The sequence below is a fragment of the Carettochelys insculpta genome, chromosome 8 (genome assembly GCF_033958435.1).
Source record: "Carettochelys insculpta isolate YL-2023 chromosome 8, ASM3395843v1, whole genome shotgun sequence".
NCBI lineage: Eukaryota > Metazoa > Chordata > Testudines > Carettochelyidae > Carettochelys > Carettochelys insculpta.
Genome location: NC_134144.1, coordinates 12,193,700 through 12,210,192, shown reverse-complemented (window position 1 = coordinate 12,210,192; position 16,493 = coordinate 12,193,700). Strand labels below are relative to the sequence as shown.

General features: G+C 46.0%; 1 protein-coding gene across 5 annotated transcripts in view; it reads left to right on the top strand.

The window, feature by feature from the left end:
- Nucleotides 1-15,859, top strand: part of ABI2 (abl interactor 2) — an 86,468-nt gene extending 70,609 nt beyond the window's left edge. For all 5 annotated transcript variants that reach the window (XM_075001991.1, XM_075001990.1, XM_075001993.1 and 2 more), the window contains 3 exons: nucleotides 2,479-2,568; nucleotides 2,908-3,081; nucleotides 9,419-15,859. In XM_075001991.1, the coding sequence (XP_074858092.1) occupies nucleotides 2,479-2,568; nucleotides 2,908-3,081; nucleotides 9,419-9,594 (440 nt within the window). In that variant the 3' untranslated portion in view covers nucleotides 9,595-15,859. The remainder of the gene's footprint in view (nucleotides 1-2,478; nucleotides 2,569-2,907; nucleotides 3,082-9,418) is intronic.
- The last annotated feature ends 634 nt before the right edge of the window (nucleotides 15,860-16,493 follow it).

Genomic DNA, 16,493 nt, shown 5'->3' with positions numbered 1-16,493 from the left:
AAGGAGGCAGGGGGAGGCAAAGTAGGAAGTGAAGCTCTTTGGTGTCCCAGTGCATGGGAGGTGGGTGTGGGAGGGGAGCTGCAAGTGGAACCTCAGTGGGCCACGGCTACTGCAATCCACTGAGATGGAGGACCACTCGTGTCTGACTCTCAATTCCTGGTGGCACATTGCTGCTGTAGGTCCCCACTAGAAACAAGCTCACTCAGTGATTGTTGACCTTTTACAATTCCCTTTTGAGACCTATGAGGTGAGTCAAGCTTTAATGTGTGCCCTGTTAATCTTACATTAATTCTGGTTTTTAATTTAAAAAAAAAAAAAGGCACGGAGGTGGCAGGTCCAACACTTAGAGGGGTTTACGTCGATGCAACTGTCTTTGTCAGTCAAATTTGAAATCTTATTAAAACAATAAAGTTAGTTTGATAGGATCTGGTTTTCATTAACTCACAATGATTTGCATTAAGAAGTCGCTTTCCTCTAAGTTTTTATTAGTTGAGTCCCTTATCATCCACTTCATTATGTTACCTGGATTGATATCAGACTGACGGGCTGGTTATTACCTAGATTATCCCGTTTACACTTTTTAAATACTGGCACCACATTAACTTTCTTCCAGTGTTCTAGAACTATTCCAGTGTTCCAGGACTTATTGAAGACTAACATTTAATAATTCAGCAAACTCCTTGGCTAGCTCTCCTGAAACTCTTGAATGCAAGTTACCTGGACATGCTGATTTTTTTTTTTTTTTTAAATAAATAAGTCAGGATACATTTTGTCCCTGACATACTAAAACAAACCCTCCTCCTTATGGACCATAGATTTCTTCTTGTGTCCTTTTGGTTTCTTTTATCAGATTTTTACAATTACTAGCTTTTGATTTGTATTTGTTACTATCAAGACCCCTTTTTTCTGTTTGCTCTTTCTATTTTTCTAGCTGCATTCACTTCTAAACCAGTTATTTTTTAAACCAATATGGTAGTTTGCCTTGATTATGGCTTTTTGGCATCCTACTAACAAGTTCTTAAATATCTCCAAATTGGTTTTCACTTTTTTTAATGACTAAATTCTTCTTTCTGGGTGGTTTGGCTCATTATTGTTTTCAGCTTTTTAAAATTGCTTATTTTAAAGGACCAACTATATATGTTCTTGGTTTAGACTTTTTTCTGTTGCACACAGTAAAGGTGATCAAATCATGCCAACATGTACCTAAGGTGGTATTAGAGTTACTGATGACAGAAATAATTTTTTTCTAAGACTAGTGTTATGAAATACAACAGGGCCTGTAATGATCACAAATAGCCAAGAGCAGGGGTCTTCAACCTGCAGCTTCGGAGCTGCCTGAGGCTCTTTAAGAACTTTTGCGTAATTTGTATGTAAATTTTAAAGGATGTTAATGGACATGAGGGAGAAGTGATCTTAAATAACTAAATATATTTTTCCTCTGCCTCCAAACAAAATCACTTAAGTTGTTCATTCCTCCGTCCCCATGGGATGTATATTTCCTGACCAGTTAATTTGTTTGAGGGAATTTTAAAGTGAAGATCTACCCTCCTGAAAAAAAGTTTATTAACAGAAGTACTAAAAGTTGCATCATCTAGCAAGTGTGTGCAGTTTGTCAAGGGTTCACACCTGACACAAGTGAATTGCTTGTTTCCTGAAATGGTTGTGTAAGGAAATGAGAGATGGGGGTAGGGAAATCTAGATAAATCCCTTCCTAGATTTATGGATACCATTCTTTGGGAGCTGTTTCAGAAAGTACATCTCTTGTTTTAACTCTTTTTAAATATTATGTGAGAGTGGAGGTGGCCAAACGTTTTCTATTCCATTCTTTTCCCTATACCAGTCATGGAAACTGTCTCCCTCTCCCGCGCATCCCACCAACATCGTTAGCTGAGTAGAGGAAATTGGGCTGAAGGTGAAACTGGGGGTAGGGGGGGCACGGCAGAATGAGGTATGGGGGAGGAGCCAGGGCTAGAAGCGGAGATGGCCTGGGGTTGGAGAGGCAATGAGGGTAGAACTAGGCTTTGCCCTGGAAGCTGAAAAGAGAGTGTGGGCGGATGGTGCTCTCTCCCCACCCCCCCTCAGGGTGGCTGCCTCAGGCCCCACTGTACCTCCCTCCCCCTCAGTTGTTCTGTGTCCCTCTGTGCCCCACAGTTTGGGAATGCTGCATGAGAGATGTCTTTAGTGGACCAACTTATTTTGGTGATGAGACAAACTTTCAAAATGGAACAAGTTCTTCAGCTGACATTCGGTTGTTATGAAGGGGAGCCGGCATGGGAATTTTCAAATAGAGCTGTGTGAGAGGACAAGTGATAGCTTCTTAAAGCTCCTCTTAAAACTCTTCTGGATTTCATCCTTTTTGTAGCACTTGGACAGATTGCTGAAGTGCCTGAATGAGGGAACTGCCTATTTTCCTGTTTGCCCTGTCGTTTTATTTTTAATTTATTTGTCCTTTTTTTTTTTTAAACTCCTTTGCTGCAGTATCCCTTGCTGCTCCTCCTCCTCCCTCCATCCTACAGGTAACTCCACAGTTACCATTGATGGGATTTGTGGCCCGAGTTCAAGAAAATAGTAAGTTTGCTTCTTCCTTGTGCTATGACTGGGCATTGGGGCATGGCCTTTGTTTTGTATGTGGAAAAGTGGCAGCTGGATGCAGCCAATCTTCGGTTCTTTAATGTTTGTGTGTTTGTTTCAATTTCACATAAAATGGGAGAAAAGCAACGAATAATACTTGGCAAGGGAATATGATTCCTTTTCCTCCCCAACGTAGCATTGTGTTGTTTCTTTTCCAAGTCCTAGTGTTAGGTCCTCATGTAACTGGTTAGAAAGCTCTTGTGTAGAGCCTCCTACCTTAATCTGCTACAGCAGTTTTAGATAGTGCTTCATGCTGATCTATTTGCTTATTTTTAGTTTCAGATACTCCCCCTCCACCTCCGCCAGTAGATGAGCCAGTCTTTGATGAATCCCCACCTCCACCACCACCCCCCGAAGATTATGAAGAGGAGGAGGCAGCTGTGGTGGAGTACAGTGATCCTTATGCAGAAGAGGACCCCCCATGGGCACCAAGGACCTATTTAGAAAAGGGTAGGTTTAAAGAGAGAGCGAGATGATGGTATCAGTGCTACAGTTTTGTGTTAAAAGCCTTAACTTCAGAATTTAAGTGCATTGAACGAGACTCTTTCAACAGGGCTGTAGCTTGCTTTGGATAATCAAACTTGTATATAAGCTGCAGTTCCTAAAGATTCCACTTTGTGGCCTTCCTGTCAGCCCATGTAGTGGGTGAGTCTAGAAATGTGTTCTGGATGGCGAATTGAGCCCTTCAGTTGATATATATATATATATTTAATTTAAACAAGTTCTCTAGGATGACACAGGGTCTGGTAATAACAGCCGTTGCTATGTGTGACCAGTTTCTTGCACATTGCTTTACTAATCCAGTAGTTGATATTAAGGGTATATTGCTGTGTGGCATCCCAACTGATTTCTCCCTTTTTCCAGGGTGCCTGTTGAGTATATTTTGCAAGGTTGTCAGGAATATAGGATAAGAAAGGGACTTCCTGGGTCATTAAGTCTAGTCCCCTGCTTTCATGGGCAAACCATTGTATAATCCCGTTCAGGGATGTGGGGGCTTCAAGCTGTCCCTCCCCTAGCTACAGCAGGCTGGAGGCCAGGCTAGGTTGGGGCTGGGGCGTCCTTCCTCAACTGCGGCAAGGCCGTGGGTTGGTTCCTTGAGTGCCTAAATGGTGCTAAGTAGGCAGCTTAGAAGGTCCCCAATCCTCCCCAAGCACTGTGAACAACAGATTTGTGGTGCTTCGGGGGTGGGGACAACATCCTCCATGAGTGCTGAAAATCCGGTGATTCATGGACCAGGGCTAGTTGAGTTCAGAGAGCAAGCTCCAGGGGGGAAACCTCTTCTTCTTGTCTCCTGGCATGACGGCTGAAGATACTTGTATGCTCTGTGTTGTAAATAGCATTGCTATGTGGAATGGTAAAGGTGGTGGGGGGGATGGGGATGGAGGGGGGTTGGCGACAAAATAAACAGTGAGGTTTGCTCACCTGAGCGATGCAGTCTAAGCAGCCATTGATAACTGCTCACACTTGGCTCTTGGAGGGAGAGCCATGCAATTAAATGCATGGAAGAAATCAGGTAGCTAAATTTGTTTTCTTTGAAAATGTATTTGAAAATTATAGTGTATTCGGTTATATTTATAGTTGTAGATTTTATGGTGTTGTATGTGGTATGTTTGGTGGGGTGGTGCCCAGGGCATACAGTAGTCATGTGACTCTTTGGTTAATGGTGGTTGCAAACGTAACTCCCAAGTCACATAACTTGGTACAATAACTCCTTGCTTAACATTGTAGTTAGGTTCCTGAAAATGCTACTTTACGCGGAAAGATGTTAAGCAAATCCACTTTTCCCCTAAGAATAAATGTGAATGGGAGCAGGGGGAGGAGGGCGTAGGTTCCAAGGGAATTTTTTTCAGCAGACAAAAGGCAGTACAGGTTGTGCCTTTCTGACCAGTGCCGAACGAGAGAATATGCCGAACCATGGGAGGTCAGTATTGTGCAGGTTGAGCCTCTCTCGTTCGGCACCCTCAGGACCTGACTGGTGCTGGATGAGAGAATTTGTTGGACCACATGAGGTCTAGCACATTACCAATACCTTTCGCTGCTTACTGGGCTCTTAGAAGACATTTAGTGGTAAATTAGAACTAAATAAGAGCCTGGAACCGTGAGAGCCAGAACTGGTTGGGGCATAAACAAACTTTATGGGACCACAGGAAACTTGGCCACACCCCGATAAGCAGACAGTCAACTGACTAAAATCATACCAGACTGCAGAATTTGCTGGACCATAGTGTGCCAGGCTAGAGACCTTCAACCTGTGTATACATATGCAGGAGAAATTGTAAACAATTTCATGCTGTCCACAGCAATGGTGATTGTGAAGCTTGGCTGGGACTCTGGAGTCAAGCGTGGAATATTTCCCAGGGAATGTCTTGCTGCTAAATGATGAGCTAGCACTTGGCTGGACCCTAAAGAGTGGACATTTGGTTCATGTAGCCTCACAGTCTAGAGGTGGGGGAGAGGAAACACAATGGAGGGCCTCAAACACTTCCCCCTGCAGAAATGGGCTCTGGAGTCTGGGGTTCGACAGGGCAGGGGGAGGCCCCTCCTACTATCCCTTCCCTCCACAGCAGGCAGGAGGCCCCTGAGAGCAGCTCAAGGCAGGAGCAGCATGGGGGAGGGGTAGTTTAACTGCAGCTGCCCACCCACATAACTTACAGGGAGGGAATTTAGGGGAGCTGGTGGGAGCTGCCAGCCGACTGCAGTTCGAACCCCCCCACCCCACCCCGCCACAAGGGCAGGCTGCTTTTCCAGAAAATCCTGCAAGCAGCGGACAAAAGCTGGCAGCCAAAGGGCATTATGAGGGAGCCTTGCACAACTTTAAACAAGCACGTGCTCTCACAAGCAATATAACAAGGAAGCAGCGGTAAGTGGGACAATGTTGAGTGAGGAGTTACTGTGAGACTGAGCTAAACAGAGTTCAGTGGGATAAGAGCAACTGAGGAGATTGGAAGGAGGGGGTGTATACCACTGTGAACAGGAATTGTTTGGTTGCTGTACAATAGCCACCTCTAGATATTTGACTACATTTTCCTGTGTTTGGGAGAAGAGAGAAGCATGTGAAATTCCTTTTCTAACAAGCCAGGGCAAGCAAGCTCTAAAGCCAAAGCTCTACGCTCTTCGGGACTTTTGTACATGAGGCACTTGTGTATTTATCCTGCTATGAATGACTAAAGCTTTAACTGCTGTAAAATAATTATTTCCCTGGCAGTTACATGTGCTCTTACAAACAGGATTGTCTGTGCTAAATGATCCAGAGAAGAAGAAAACTGATTTTTGGCAGACAATGTGGTTGTTCAGCTATCCCCAGCAATTACCGATGGCAATGTCGATGTTTTTTGTGTAGATTTTGTATGCTTTTTGCAGTTATTCTCTGGATGTTGAATGTGGACAGGGCATCTGATATTTGTAATGACCACTGGCGGTCAGCCTTTTATTACCACAATGCCCCATCTAATCTTATGCTGGGGTTTTGCGACAGGATGTGGCCCATGCTAAGGAAGATTTTTTAACTGAACAAAAGCAAATTGTCAGAAATGGATATTTAGAAGGGAAAAATGTTCCTTTGTTGTATATCGGAAGAGAATATGGTCTTATCCTCTCATTTCCCTTTCAGAATTCTAGGGCCAAGGAGCAAAAATCTTCAATAGGTTTATAGTCAGTTTATTACACTCTGTTTTCTGCCAAGCCAAGTATAGTTATGCAAAAATCATCATCTGGAAAAATCATTTTATTACAATCCAGAGGATAACTGTATGTTTAATCTTTGCATTGAAAAGTGGTCAACTACACACTATAAAATAGGCCCTTCCCAAGACCCATGGCACACACTCTTAAATACTGGCCCTGACTCCATATAATTTAGGAACTTTGACGAGATCGCAACTTGAAGTGGCGTGACTGCAGAGAAAAGGATTAAGCATTCTTTGAGGATGAGGAAAAGGTCCCAGTGCAAAAATAGTTCACAGAAGGAACATATTACACAAGGAGATCTATAATGCTGATTTAGCTTTTTCTTTTTTTCTATATAAAGACATTTCATAAGTGAAACAAGCAGCCAGACTACCATTATTTCACCATGGAATGATGAGGAAAGGTTACATTGGTAAATGAGAACAGAAGGTTCCATCTAAAAAGATAGATTACTAGTCCTTGGTTAAGATGTTTCTCTATTAAATGTCTTGCTCTACTGAATGCAGTAAACTCTTTCGTGTCTGGCATTCTATCATCCAGAACTTGTAAATAACTGGCATTTTAACCATAAGTAAATTTTGGTTACATTTTCTATAAGTACAGTATAGTGAAAGTAAATACCAATAAATACAGTGTAAGTTTACAGTGTACAACACTACTGTTGTTGGTAAATAAAGTATTCTGCATACTTTTTTGTTAGTTTCTTAACATCTAATCTTGTCTTTCTGTAGCGTTACACATTGCTAGGTATACCCCTCTTTTATCTAGAATATTTGAATATCCAGCAACCTCCCGGTCCTGGGGCTGATGGATATGAAAGAGTTTACTGTACTAGGTGGGACAGGATCATTTTAGCCAGAAGAAAAATACCTTAAAATTATGATCAATGGATGTACCCAGAAATTTAATGTATTTTTTAAATAAGAAGTTGGGAGGACTGTATTATGCCAACCAAAATATCCTGATGAAATCAAAATGGTTTTTAGTGCTGAATTTCCATGATCTAAATGTTTACTAAACATTTATTCATTTTGCCACTCATGAATGGTGCATCAAAAACTGGTTAGAATGCATTCATTTACGGAGGAATGGAAAGAAGACCTTAGTGCCTGCTTTTCAATGCACTTTATGCAAATGAATTAATTTTGCTGGTCAGTATTGCACATATTAATGCTGTTTTCCAGGCAGCTATTTTGACTCACCATTGCACTTTGGTTGTGAATTCTTCTTATCCTGCAAAAGCCAGTGCCTGCAGCAAACATTTGTACTGAACTTTTCTGTGACTCCCTTCAGTGAAAAGCTTCATCTTCTGCTTGCAAAAATCATCATGAATTTTGCAGTACTTCAGGACACCTGACTCCTGAACTCTCACTGTTAATTAGTTGCCCCTGGACTTGGGTCAGATACCATCTGTTAATTTGCTAACACAAGCAGTCAGGATATCTGTGAAACATGCATTTCATTTCAAAGCCAGGGCGAGGTGTGGCAGTACCACCTGGCTCAAACGGTGGTTCATGCAGTTTGCTAAAGCAGCATTTGGATTTTGGCATGGATAACTTGTTTTATGGTGCACATTCTCATAGGAATTACAGATGGAAAAAAATCAATTGGTCACCCTCTCTTTTCAGTACAGGGATGTCCCCTGCTTAGCATGGTTTAACCTGGCTTCCATCAGTTCCTCAGGAGAACTACTCCACAGCTTAATATTTCAAGAAGTTTTTCCTCTATCTAGCCTAAAATTTCCTAAAAGTTATCTGGTTAAGATTTACTTCAGCAGACCTCCATTTTTTGGATAATTTGTCTTAGCACCAGGAGTCCCATCGCTGAGGCTGAACCTGTGCATTCACAGACTGCAGTATATTCAGGACTGAGTTAATAAGGAAAGCCAGAGCTCCTACTTTCTCTAAATTCCCTCCTACAGCTGAACGCTGGCCCTGACGCCATATATATAGGAACTTTGACAAGATCACAACTTGAAGTGGTGTGACTGCAGAGAAAAGAATTAAGCATTCTTTGCTGGTACAATTCCACTTTCTGGCAGTGGACAGACCTTGTACATTCGGTCTGATCTTCCACAAGGGGGAGGTACTGACCCAGGTTTCTTTCTGAATAATTTTTATTTAGGGCAGGGTGAAGTTCCAGCAACAGCAGCTTATGTGAGTCTAGGTAACACCACAGCTGCGTGGTAAGGCTGGTGTTTAAAATGGGACATTGCAGAGAGTAGTAGAGAAGACTAGCTGGAGGTGGGTTTTCCTGCCGCCTTAGCCAAACCGTATCAAGAATCCTTTCCTTTTCCAAACTTCATTGCAGTGCTCTTGTTCCTTTTTTCGGCTGTGTTGGGAAAAGTAATTAGTTTTGCATTTTATTAAATTACAGCTTGAACCCCTCTACTCCAGAACTCTGTCTTGTCCGGCAACATCCGTGGCATGATTTTAGTTAGCGGGACGGCTGCTTATCGTGGGCGTGACCAAGTTTCTGTGGTCCCATACAATCTGTTTACAGACACCAGTCCTGGCTTTCAGTGTTCTGTGCTGTTGTTTAGCTCTAATTTACCCCTAAATGTCTTCCAAGAGCTCAATAAGCAGTGGAAGTGTTGGAAATGTGCTAGATAATATTGACCTCCATTGGTCTGGCAAATTCTCTCGTTCAGCACTGGTCAGGTCGTGAGGGTGCCGGGTTAGACAGGTTTTGTAGGACTTGGTAGCATTTGGAGCTTTGCATTTAGGGAGTTGTCTCCGTGCCAGTTGACTTCAAACCAGACTTTGTTGAGCCCTACTGTATTGTCCGTCATGTGGTCTATCTGGAAGATCAGCGGCAGAGAAAACATTGAGTTTTTACATAAAGATTAGGACAGCCAGAGTTCAGTCCATGAAGATTAGACAAGAATATAATCAGTTTGGAAGGGATCTGTGGGGTGGGTGGAGAACAAATTCCAGGATCCCTCAGATGAGTGGATGAAGTCGGGTTTTCCCAGATCGTCTTAAACCCAGGAGTACTGCCCACTGCAGCCATTGTAGTTGCAGTTTGTCCTCCAACTGGCACCTTCCCTTAGTCGATGTTCATTCTCTCTCTCTCTCTCTCTCTCTCCTGCCTTTCACAGTCGTGGCGATTTATGACTATACAAAGGACAAGGAGGATGAGCTCTCGTTTCAGGAAGGCGCCATCATTTATGTCATTAAGAAGAACGACGATGGGTGGTATGAAGGTGTCATGAATGGAGTGACAGGGCTTTTCCCAGGGAACTATGTGGAGTCCATCATGCACTACTCGGAATGAAGATCACCGAGTGGAGAGCTGCACCTTGCTCCAGGGAACTATCTGGGCTCCTCCGATCACTACCAGCCCCGAGGGGCCCACCCCCGTGAACCGAATGAAGGATCATTGTAACAAAACCACTTTTTTTTTCTTTTTTCATTATACAACAATAACGATTTGAGTTGTTTGAACAAATGGCTCTTCCAGCTGCCAGCAGTGGCTTTCTCAACAGTGAATAAGCCGACCCTTTCAGATGTAGGTAGTGGAGATGTAATGAACTTGTTGAATAGCTCATACTTGACTGAAATTCAGACTGGTTCAGGCATGATCTGGGATCCTTCTCAGGAATATTGTACGCCCCCCCGGCATTAGAGCCTGGCATGGGGAGATCCATGGTGCCAGCGCAGAGAGGTTAATGTAAATGACTGGTGGAAATCCCTCACCTTTTCTACACTCCCATGGAGCTGGGAGGACACTAGTTTCAAGTTAACATTTGGATTCATGCAGAAAGTTCCTGTATCTGACTTCCAGATGGTTCGTTACATCTTTAACATAACCACTTCTGCAGCTGCTCTGCAGGCATAAACTGATGTGGGACTCTCCGAGCAGCCTGGGGTTTGTTTGCTTTTCAGTTTAGATAATGAAGGTGGATGCGGCCCAGAAGACCTCACCTTTTTGCAATCTTCATCCTTTGACTGCCACAGGTTAAGGTTGTGTTATGTGCTAGTGTAAAAAGCTGTCCCCTGTGGTGTGAGATCCCTGTCTGCTGCTGAGGGGTTAAGCTGAGCACAGATTGTGATGAGGGGGGCATTTAAGTTTATAGGGTATCCTAGGCAGTCGGAGGATAGCGCTAGGTGTTAAGGTTGTGGGTTTGAATCTATTCGTGCATGCTCGCACGAAACAGATTATTCATCCTAAATGTCAGTATTATGCACAGTGTAAATTAAAAAACCAATCAGGTGTTGTAAATTGGCTGTTTTGTACGTTGGTTCCAGATTTGAGTAGATGCTGTGAAGGCCCGTGCAGAGGCAGGACAAAGAGCAGTTGTCTTCTTCAGGTGTATTACCAAATCTCTTCTCAGTGGACGTAAAAAGGGCTGCCCTGTGTCTTGGTTTCCCATGGAAAGCTACGCACTAACTGGTAGTTATTTTAGCTCTTTTCCCTGCTCCTTCCAGTGTTTCTAAAACAGTCAATACCTTTCAGAGCTACAGCTATTCAGTTGTGACTCACACGCTATAATGGTCTCACGTATATTTGTAGGTTGCTTTTTAATAAAAATGCCACTACTTGAGTTGGGTTCACAGATCATGGTAAAAGGAAAAAAAAAAAAAAAAACCCCTCAGAATGGCCATCTCTGCTGCTCAGCCTCTAAGAAGAGCTTCAAACAAAGAAGAGTGTTAACGTGAATCATTAATGCAACAAATTGGTTGCTGGCACAGTCCCTCCTTCTGGCAGACAAACAGACCATGTAAGTTTGGTTCGATCTTCCACACAGGGTAGGTACGGAGCTGGGTTTCTTTCTAAACAATTTTTATTTAGGGCAGGGTGAAATTCCAGCCCGACCAGCAACAGTAGCTTATGGGAGTCTAGGTAATGTTGTGGCCATGCGGTAAGGCTGGTGTTAAAATGGGACATTACGGAGAGCAGTAGAGGGCACTAGCTGGAGGTGGGTTTTCCTGCCTTCTTAGCAAAATCGTACACAGGCAGACCCGTGTCACAACTCAGATGCTAGTTGATCTATCCTGCCAGAGGTGGGAATTTAGAGCAAGCAGGGACGCTCGGGCTCCATGGGACTTTTGCTAAGATGATGCGCTAGTTGGGGCGGGTTAGGGGACCAGAAATGGGAAAAGAACAGACGTGCCATTATTCCTCATACACTGGGCAAGGCGTCTCCTTCCAGCCTCCCTGCTTCCTAGTGCTCATTTCTGGCTAACGCTGGAGCCTGGTTGCTGTCCCGCGGGAACCATCTTCCCGCACTTGCCCCTTCTGTCTGCTGCAGGAATAGTTCCGCTGTTGTATCGCTTTCAAGCCCTCCCTTGCAGCCGTCTGCCTGGGCTCATCTCATTGCCCCCCCAGCCCTCACTTCTGGCTGCCCCGCAGGAGGTGGCAATTGCACTGTCATTCGTGAGGAGTTCAGTGATGCTGGAAAAACAAATCCCCTTTGGGGTTTTTAGGTAGTTGCAAAATGGACGAAAACAGGCTTTGCTGAGTGTCTGTGGGAGGCAGCTGAGCGGTTACGCCATCCCAAGCTCAGGCGACGGTTAGTTTCCATGGCTTGGCTACCCGGGCAGCGTGAAGTGACCTAGGATGTGAATTTCAAGTGCTAAGGCTGTGCCAGGCCACTTTGTCAAATCCCAGGGGATCCCACTGGCTCATCGCATGGCTGAGCCCAGCTCCGTTGTCTGGTGTAAATGGGAGCGTTCCCCACTCCTCAGAGTGCTCCGTGGGATGGGGACGCAGCTTCGGTCCCACAAGTCCTGCAGGACAGATGTGCATTTCCTGACCCCGGGACTGCTGTCCAGCAAGTGGCCTCACTGACCCCGATGCGTTCATGGCATAGGCTGGATATGGCAGCAATAGTCCTTAAACTGACCGTTCCCATTGGAAAGTTGCCTAGTGCTGCAAGCCAAGAAGTGTATTTGTAGAGTCCAGAAGCGCAGGACTCCTTTGCCACCAGCCAGCACGCAGCTTCCTGGACAAGTGTGTGTTGTCGTCCGTGTGTCATGTGTCGTGTCCCGCACCGTGCGCCCCCCCCCCCCCCCCCGACAACAGGAGGTGTTGTCCGACAGAGTGGCTGTGGAGGGAGTTTCTGGGTCGCCTCCTGCTGGTTTGCTGCTTTCTTAGGCACCACTGACGTTGAAAACCACTGGCTGGGTGTGAGGCAGGCTTTCATTTTGTACAGTTCTGAATTGCGTAGGTTGTTGAGGGGTGATGCTCTGCAATGAGTGTAGACCAGGCCCAGCATCATTGGCATGTATGTACTGTGACGTAGCCTGCATGCTCTTCGTGTCAGTGAGGGTTGTGTTTCCACTTCTGTCCGTCGTAGTTCCCCTCCTCGCCTTGTCCCCTTTTATTTCGGCAGTTACTTCAAAAAGGGGATGGAGGTTTGGGCGGTTGGCAAAACCTGACACTCGCCAAGCGGCAGCGCCTCTTTGCACTGAGTCCTGCTGTCCAAGCTGAGCTGAAGCGGTTAAGAGTGCATTTGCTTCTCTCTCTCTGCAGGAGTGGGTGGGCAGGTTAAAAGGACGCAGCCCTAGAGTCCAAAGAGAAATGCCGCTAGAGAAGTGAGCCGGGGAGAGAGCTGGTCCAGAGGCTGAACTGGGATGGGAGCAGCCTGTGGCGAAGAAACTGAGCTGTACACAGGAATTGCTATTTCTTCTCCTTCCCCCCCACCCCCCCCAAAAAAAAAAAAAGTTGTTTTATTAAGAGTCAGTGTCTGAGCAAAGAACAAAACCCCTCCTTGGGCTGGGCTGGGCCGGGCCCGACGCTCTAAGATGAGCTCACTGGCTTGGGACTACCAGTCTGCCCAAAGCTAGAGCAGGGCGAGTCATCCTGGTACGCCCAGGGGAAGGGCACCAGCTCTGTCCTGCATCTGATGTCCCTCAAGCTGCTGGGTGTTTTGCGTCCATGTGTGGGGCTTGCATCAGCTGCCCTTAGAGGTGAGTGCACAGAAACGCAGGAGCTGCTGGAACTAGGGCCGAGCTCCTAGGGTACTGTGGGGATGACAGCTGCGTAAGAATCTCTGAGGCTGAACAGAGGCTGTGCTGCCCCACGCATTGCCTCAGGGGGCTGGTCACAGGCAGGGCCCAGAGGAGTTAGTCTCTGCTTGAAGCTGTGCTGCTGTTACGGTAAAGCAGCTTAAAGACAGTAATGTGCAGCTCCACTTCCCAGAGTCACTTGCAGGGATGTGCGGGGAGAGCACATTGCTGTCTAATGCCTCGGCACTCTGGAGAATAACCAAGTCCGCATAGCCACCAGCAGGAAACTACAGCCCACTGGGAAAAGAGCAAATGAGGCTGGAGGTTCTCAAGGGTGAGTTGCTGGTGGACCCAGCCCAAGCAGCTGACCAAGAGAAGACTTGCTTTTGCCTCCAGGCCAGATTTGTCTCCCTTCACCCTAGCCCCAGGGCCAGCTCTTGGGCAAATTCAGGGCTACCTCCTCTCCCCTTCCTTCCTCCCCATTTTGTTACTTCTCCTGAGCAGTGCAGGACCCTCCTTTCCTCCCTCAGCTCAGTCCCTCCCTACGTGCTCAGAGTTGCTCTTTGCTGTTCGAAGGGGCTCTCATTGCAGGAAGACAAACCAACCCCCTATTAACACCCTGCTGTGCCTGACAGCTGGCCTGGGGGTAGGGGATGTGCTGAAAGGCGGTACTGCCCAGCCTCAGTGCTTGTTGGGGGTGTAGGGCTGCTCTATTTAATTTGTGCAGCGAGACCCCAAGCAGTGCCGGAGGCTCCAGTGGTCTAGTGCTCCCCTCCGCGGGGAGAACAGCTTTTGCAGGGAGACGTGAGGGGCGTGAAGTTAAAAATACACACACACACCCTACCCCTGCTGCTGACTCCGGCATGTCTTCCCTGGCCACAGCATATGCCATTGGGAAACAAACAAGCTCTGAGCCCACTCCTTAGAGGCTCCCACAGCACAGGGAATTTTGTGTGTTTTGGGTTTTTTTTTTTTTTGCTGTGCACCAGCCATACTAGGAGGTGGTGCTTTTGAAGTGGCCTGTTTGTTTGCTTTCTTAGTGTTACCCCTCTGCTCCAGCGTGCTTGCGAGTGTTCCCCTGCAGGAGCGGGCTGCCAGGAGGGACACTGGAGATGTTGAAAATTAGTTAGGGCCTGGCCTAGCTTGGAGCAGAACAGGACATGCTCAGAAAGGGGGTGGAGCTAACACACGCAGCGATTGGTTCCCAGCTGGTGACACTAGTTGCTGGTTTCTAAATGGCACTGAGCATTGATGGGTGCCAACGTCATGGTTGAAACCAGGAAGGCCTTATGCAGCGTACAGGGGAATGTGTACAGATGTTGCATTGGCCAAATGGAGTGACTTGGCCTATCTCGTGTTTGGGAACAGCCACAATCTAATTCTCAGGGTGGGAGATGCAGTAGAGCCTTTGGAAACCATTTTGTTAGCGCTTACTGTATTAAGAAACAAGCAACTCACTCCTTTTCCCACACCTGCAGCATTACGCCCTATTGCTGTAGTTACATTTACTGGCTAGTGCACTGGGGCAAAAATGCCAATATTTTAATATCCAGAGCTAGACTCAGGCATTACTTCCACGCTCCTTGTGCTCTGCTTTTTCTTTTGACACTCCAGGAGGAATAGTGCCCCCCTTGGTGGGAGGATACTTGACAACTGAAATGATAAAGCCAGTTCTGAGGACATGTCACAATGCTCCACAGCTGCTTGGGTTTGAAATCAGTGTTACGTGCAGCTTCCATTGCTGAAAGCGGGTTTTTCTCAGAGAGGACACAGGTGATGAGCTGATTGCTACTGCAAGGCCTGTGTCACCCCAGGCTGGTTGGTAAAGCCTGTTACGAGGTAGCCTTACAACCCACCTCCTGTGGACTGGTCAACCAGGGGCTTTGCTGGGGGGGCAGTGTATGTTTTGGTAACCACTTCATGCTACCATTGACAAGCATGGGGAACGGCTGTGTACAAATTGGGTTCTGTTAAGCTTGCTGAAGTACTGACATCACCTGAGGTTTTTTTGTAAAGAACAAGTGCTTATTTTCATCTTTGAACACGTCTTTTGTATGGACAAGTAGTTTCTCTGAATTCTCTGGAAAAAGAATCACTGTCACGTGTCATCTTGTCCCTGCATGTTTTTTGCTTCAAAAAATCCAACACCCATTTTGGCTCACCGTCAACATAAGCAATTTGTGCATTTGGCTCGGGGACTGTTAATGTGACCAATGTACTCAGCCTCTGCTCTGCTTCTGAGGCTGGTAAAATAAGTTACAAAAGCCGCAGGACTCCAGGGAGCTGCATGGTACCAGACGAGAGTTGGTGGGTGTGTGCCATTCAAACCATCTTCCACTGAGTGGGGAATGTTAATTTTTTAAATTTTTTTAATTGTACTTTGAATTAACTGTTGCAGTGTACTAAACCCTCTTGTTACAAGTCCTGAATAAAAATAAACAAAGCACACAGACAAGGCTCCTGTGATTATAACTTAAAAGCTGTTCAGCTAATACAAGCCTCTGTCATGGAGGGCAACAGGCCCTCAGGTGGACACACAGTGAGCAGAACTCCCCCTAAAATTAAGCCGCATACGTATAGTGTGTTAATCACCTCCAAGGATGCTGGTTTTTTTTTCCAGCCTTGCATTTCAGTGCTGCATGGATGTGGGTGAAACCAATGTGGTTCTCCAGGTTTGCAGGGTGATTTCAGAGCCACTGCCCATTTGAGGCCAAGTGACAGCACAGAGCTATTCCACTTAGTGCCTTTTTGCACAGGTTAGCATAGGCTAGCGCTCAGCCTTTGGGCCTGAACTTCATGAAATAGTTGGTGAACCAGATGCTTCCCTTGGCATGGAAATAAGCTGTGATTGCTTGGTACCACTATCCAGTGCTCCTAGCTCAGGCCTAAGCAGTACAACAACTGGGAGTGTAACAGTAATCTGTTACTAACACTACCCTCTCCTTCCCTAGGTCTGCCTTACCCATGTCACGCAAACCTACCGAGGAGCTACAATATGTAAAAAGAACCCCAGGGACTTGTGGCCTGTGGGTCTGTAGTTGAAGCCGTGGTGGGCCAAAACTGCGCTGTAAGAACGTACCTTTTAGTGCTAGCCACAAAGGAAGAGCAGCTCCACTGTGGAGGGGGCAGCCTTGGCGCCCAGTCGCATTAAGAATTCTCTTCTTTTTACCAGGCCTCCAGGAACATGAAGTGTCGTGCCCAAAGAGTGCAGTGTACACACCA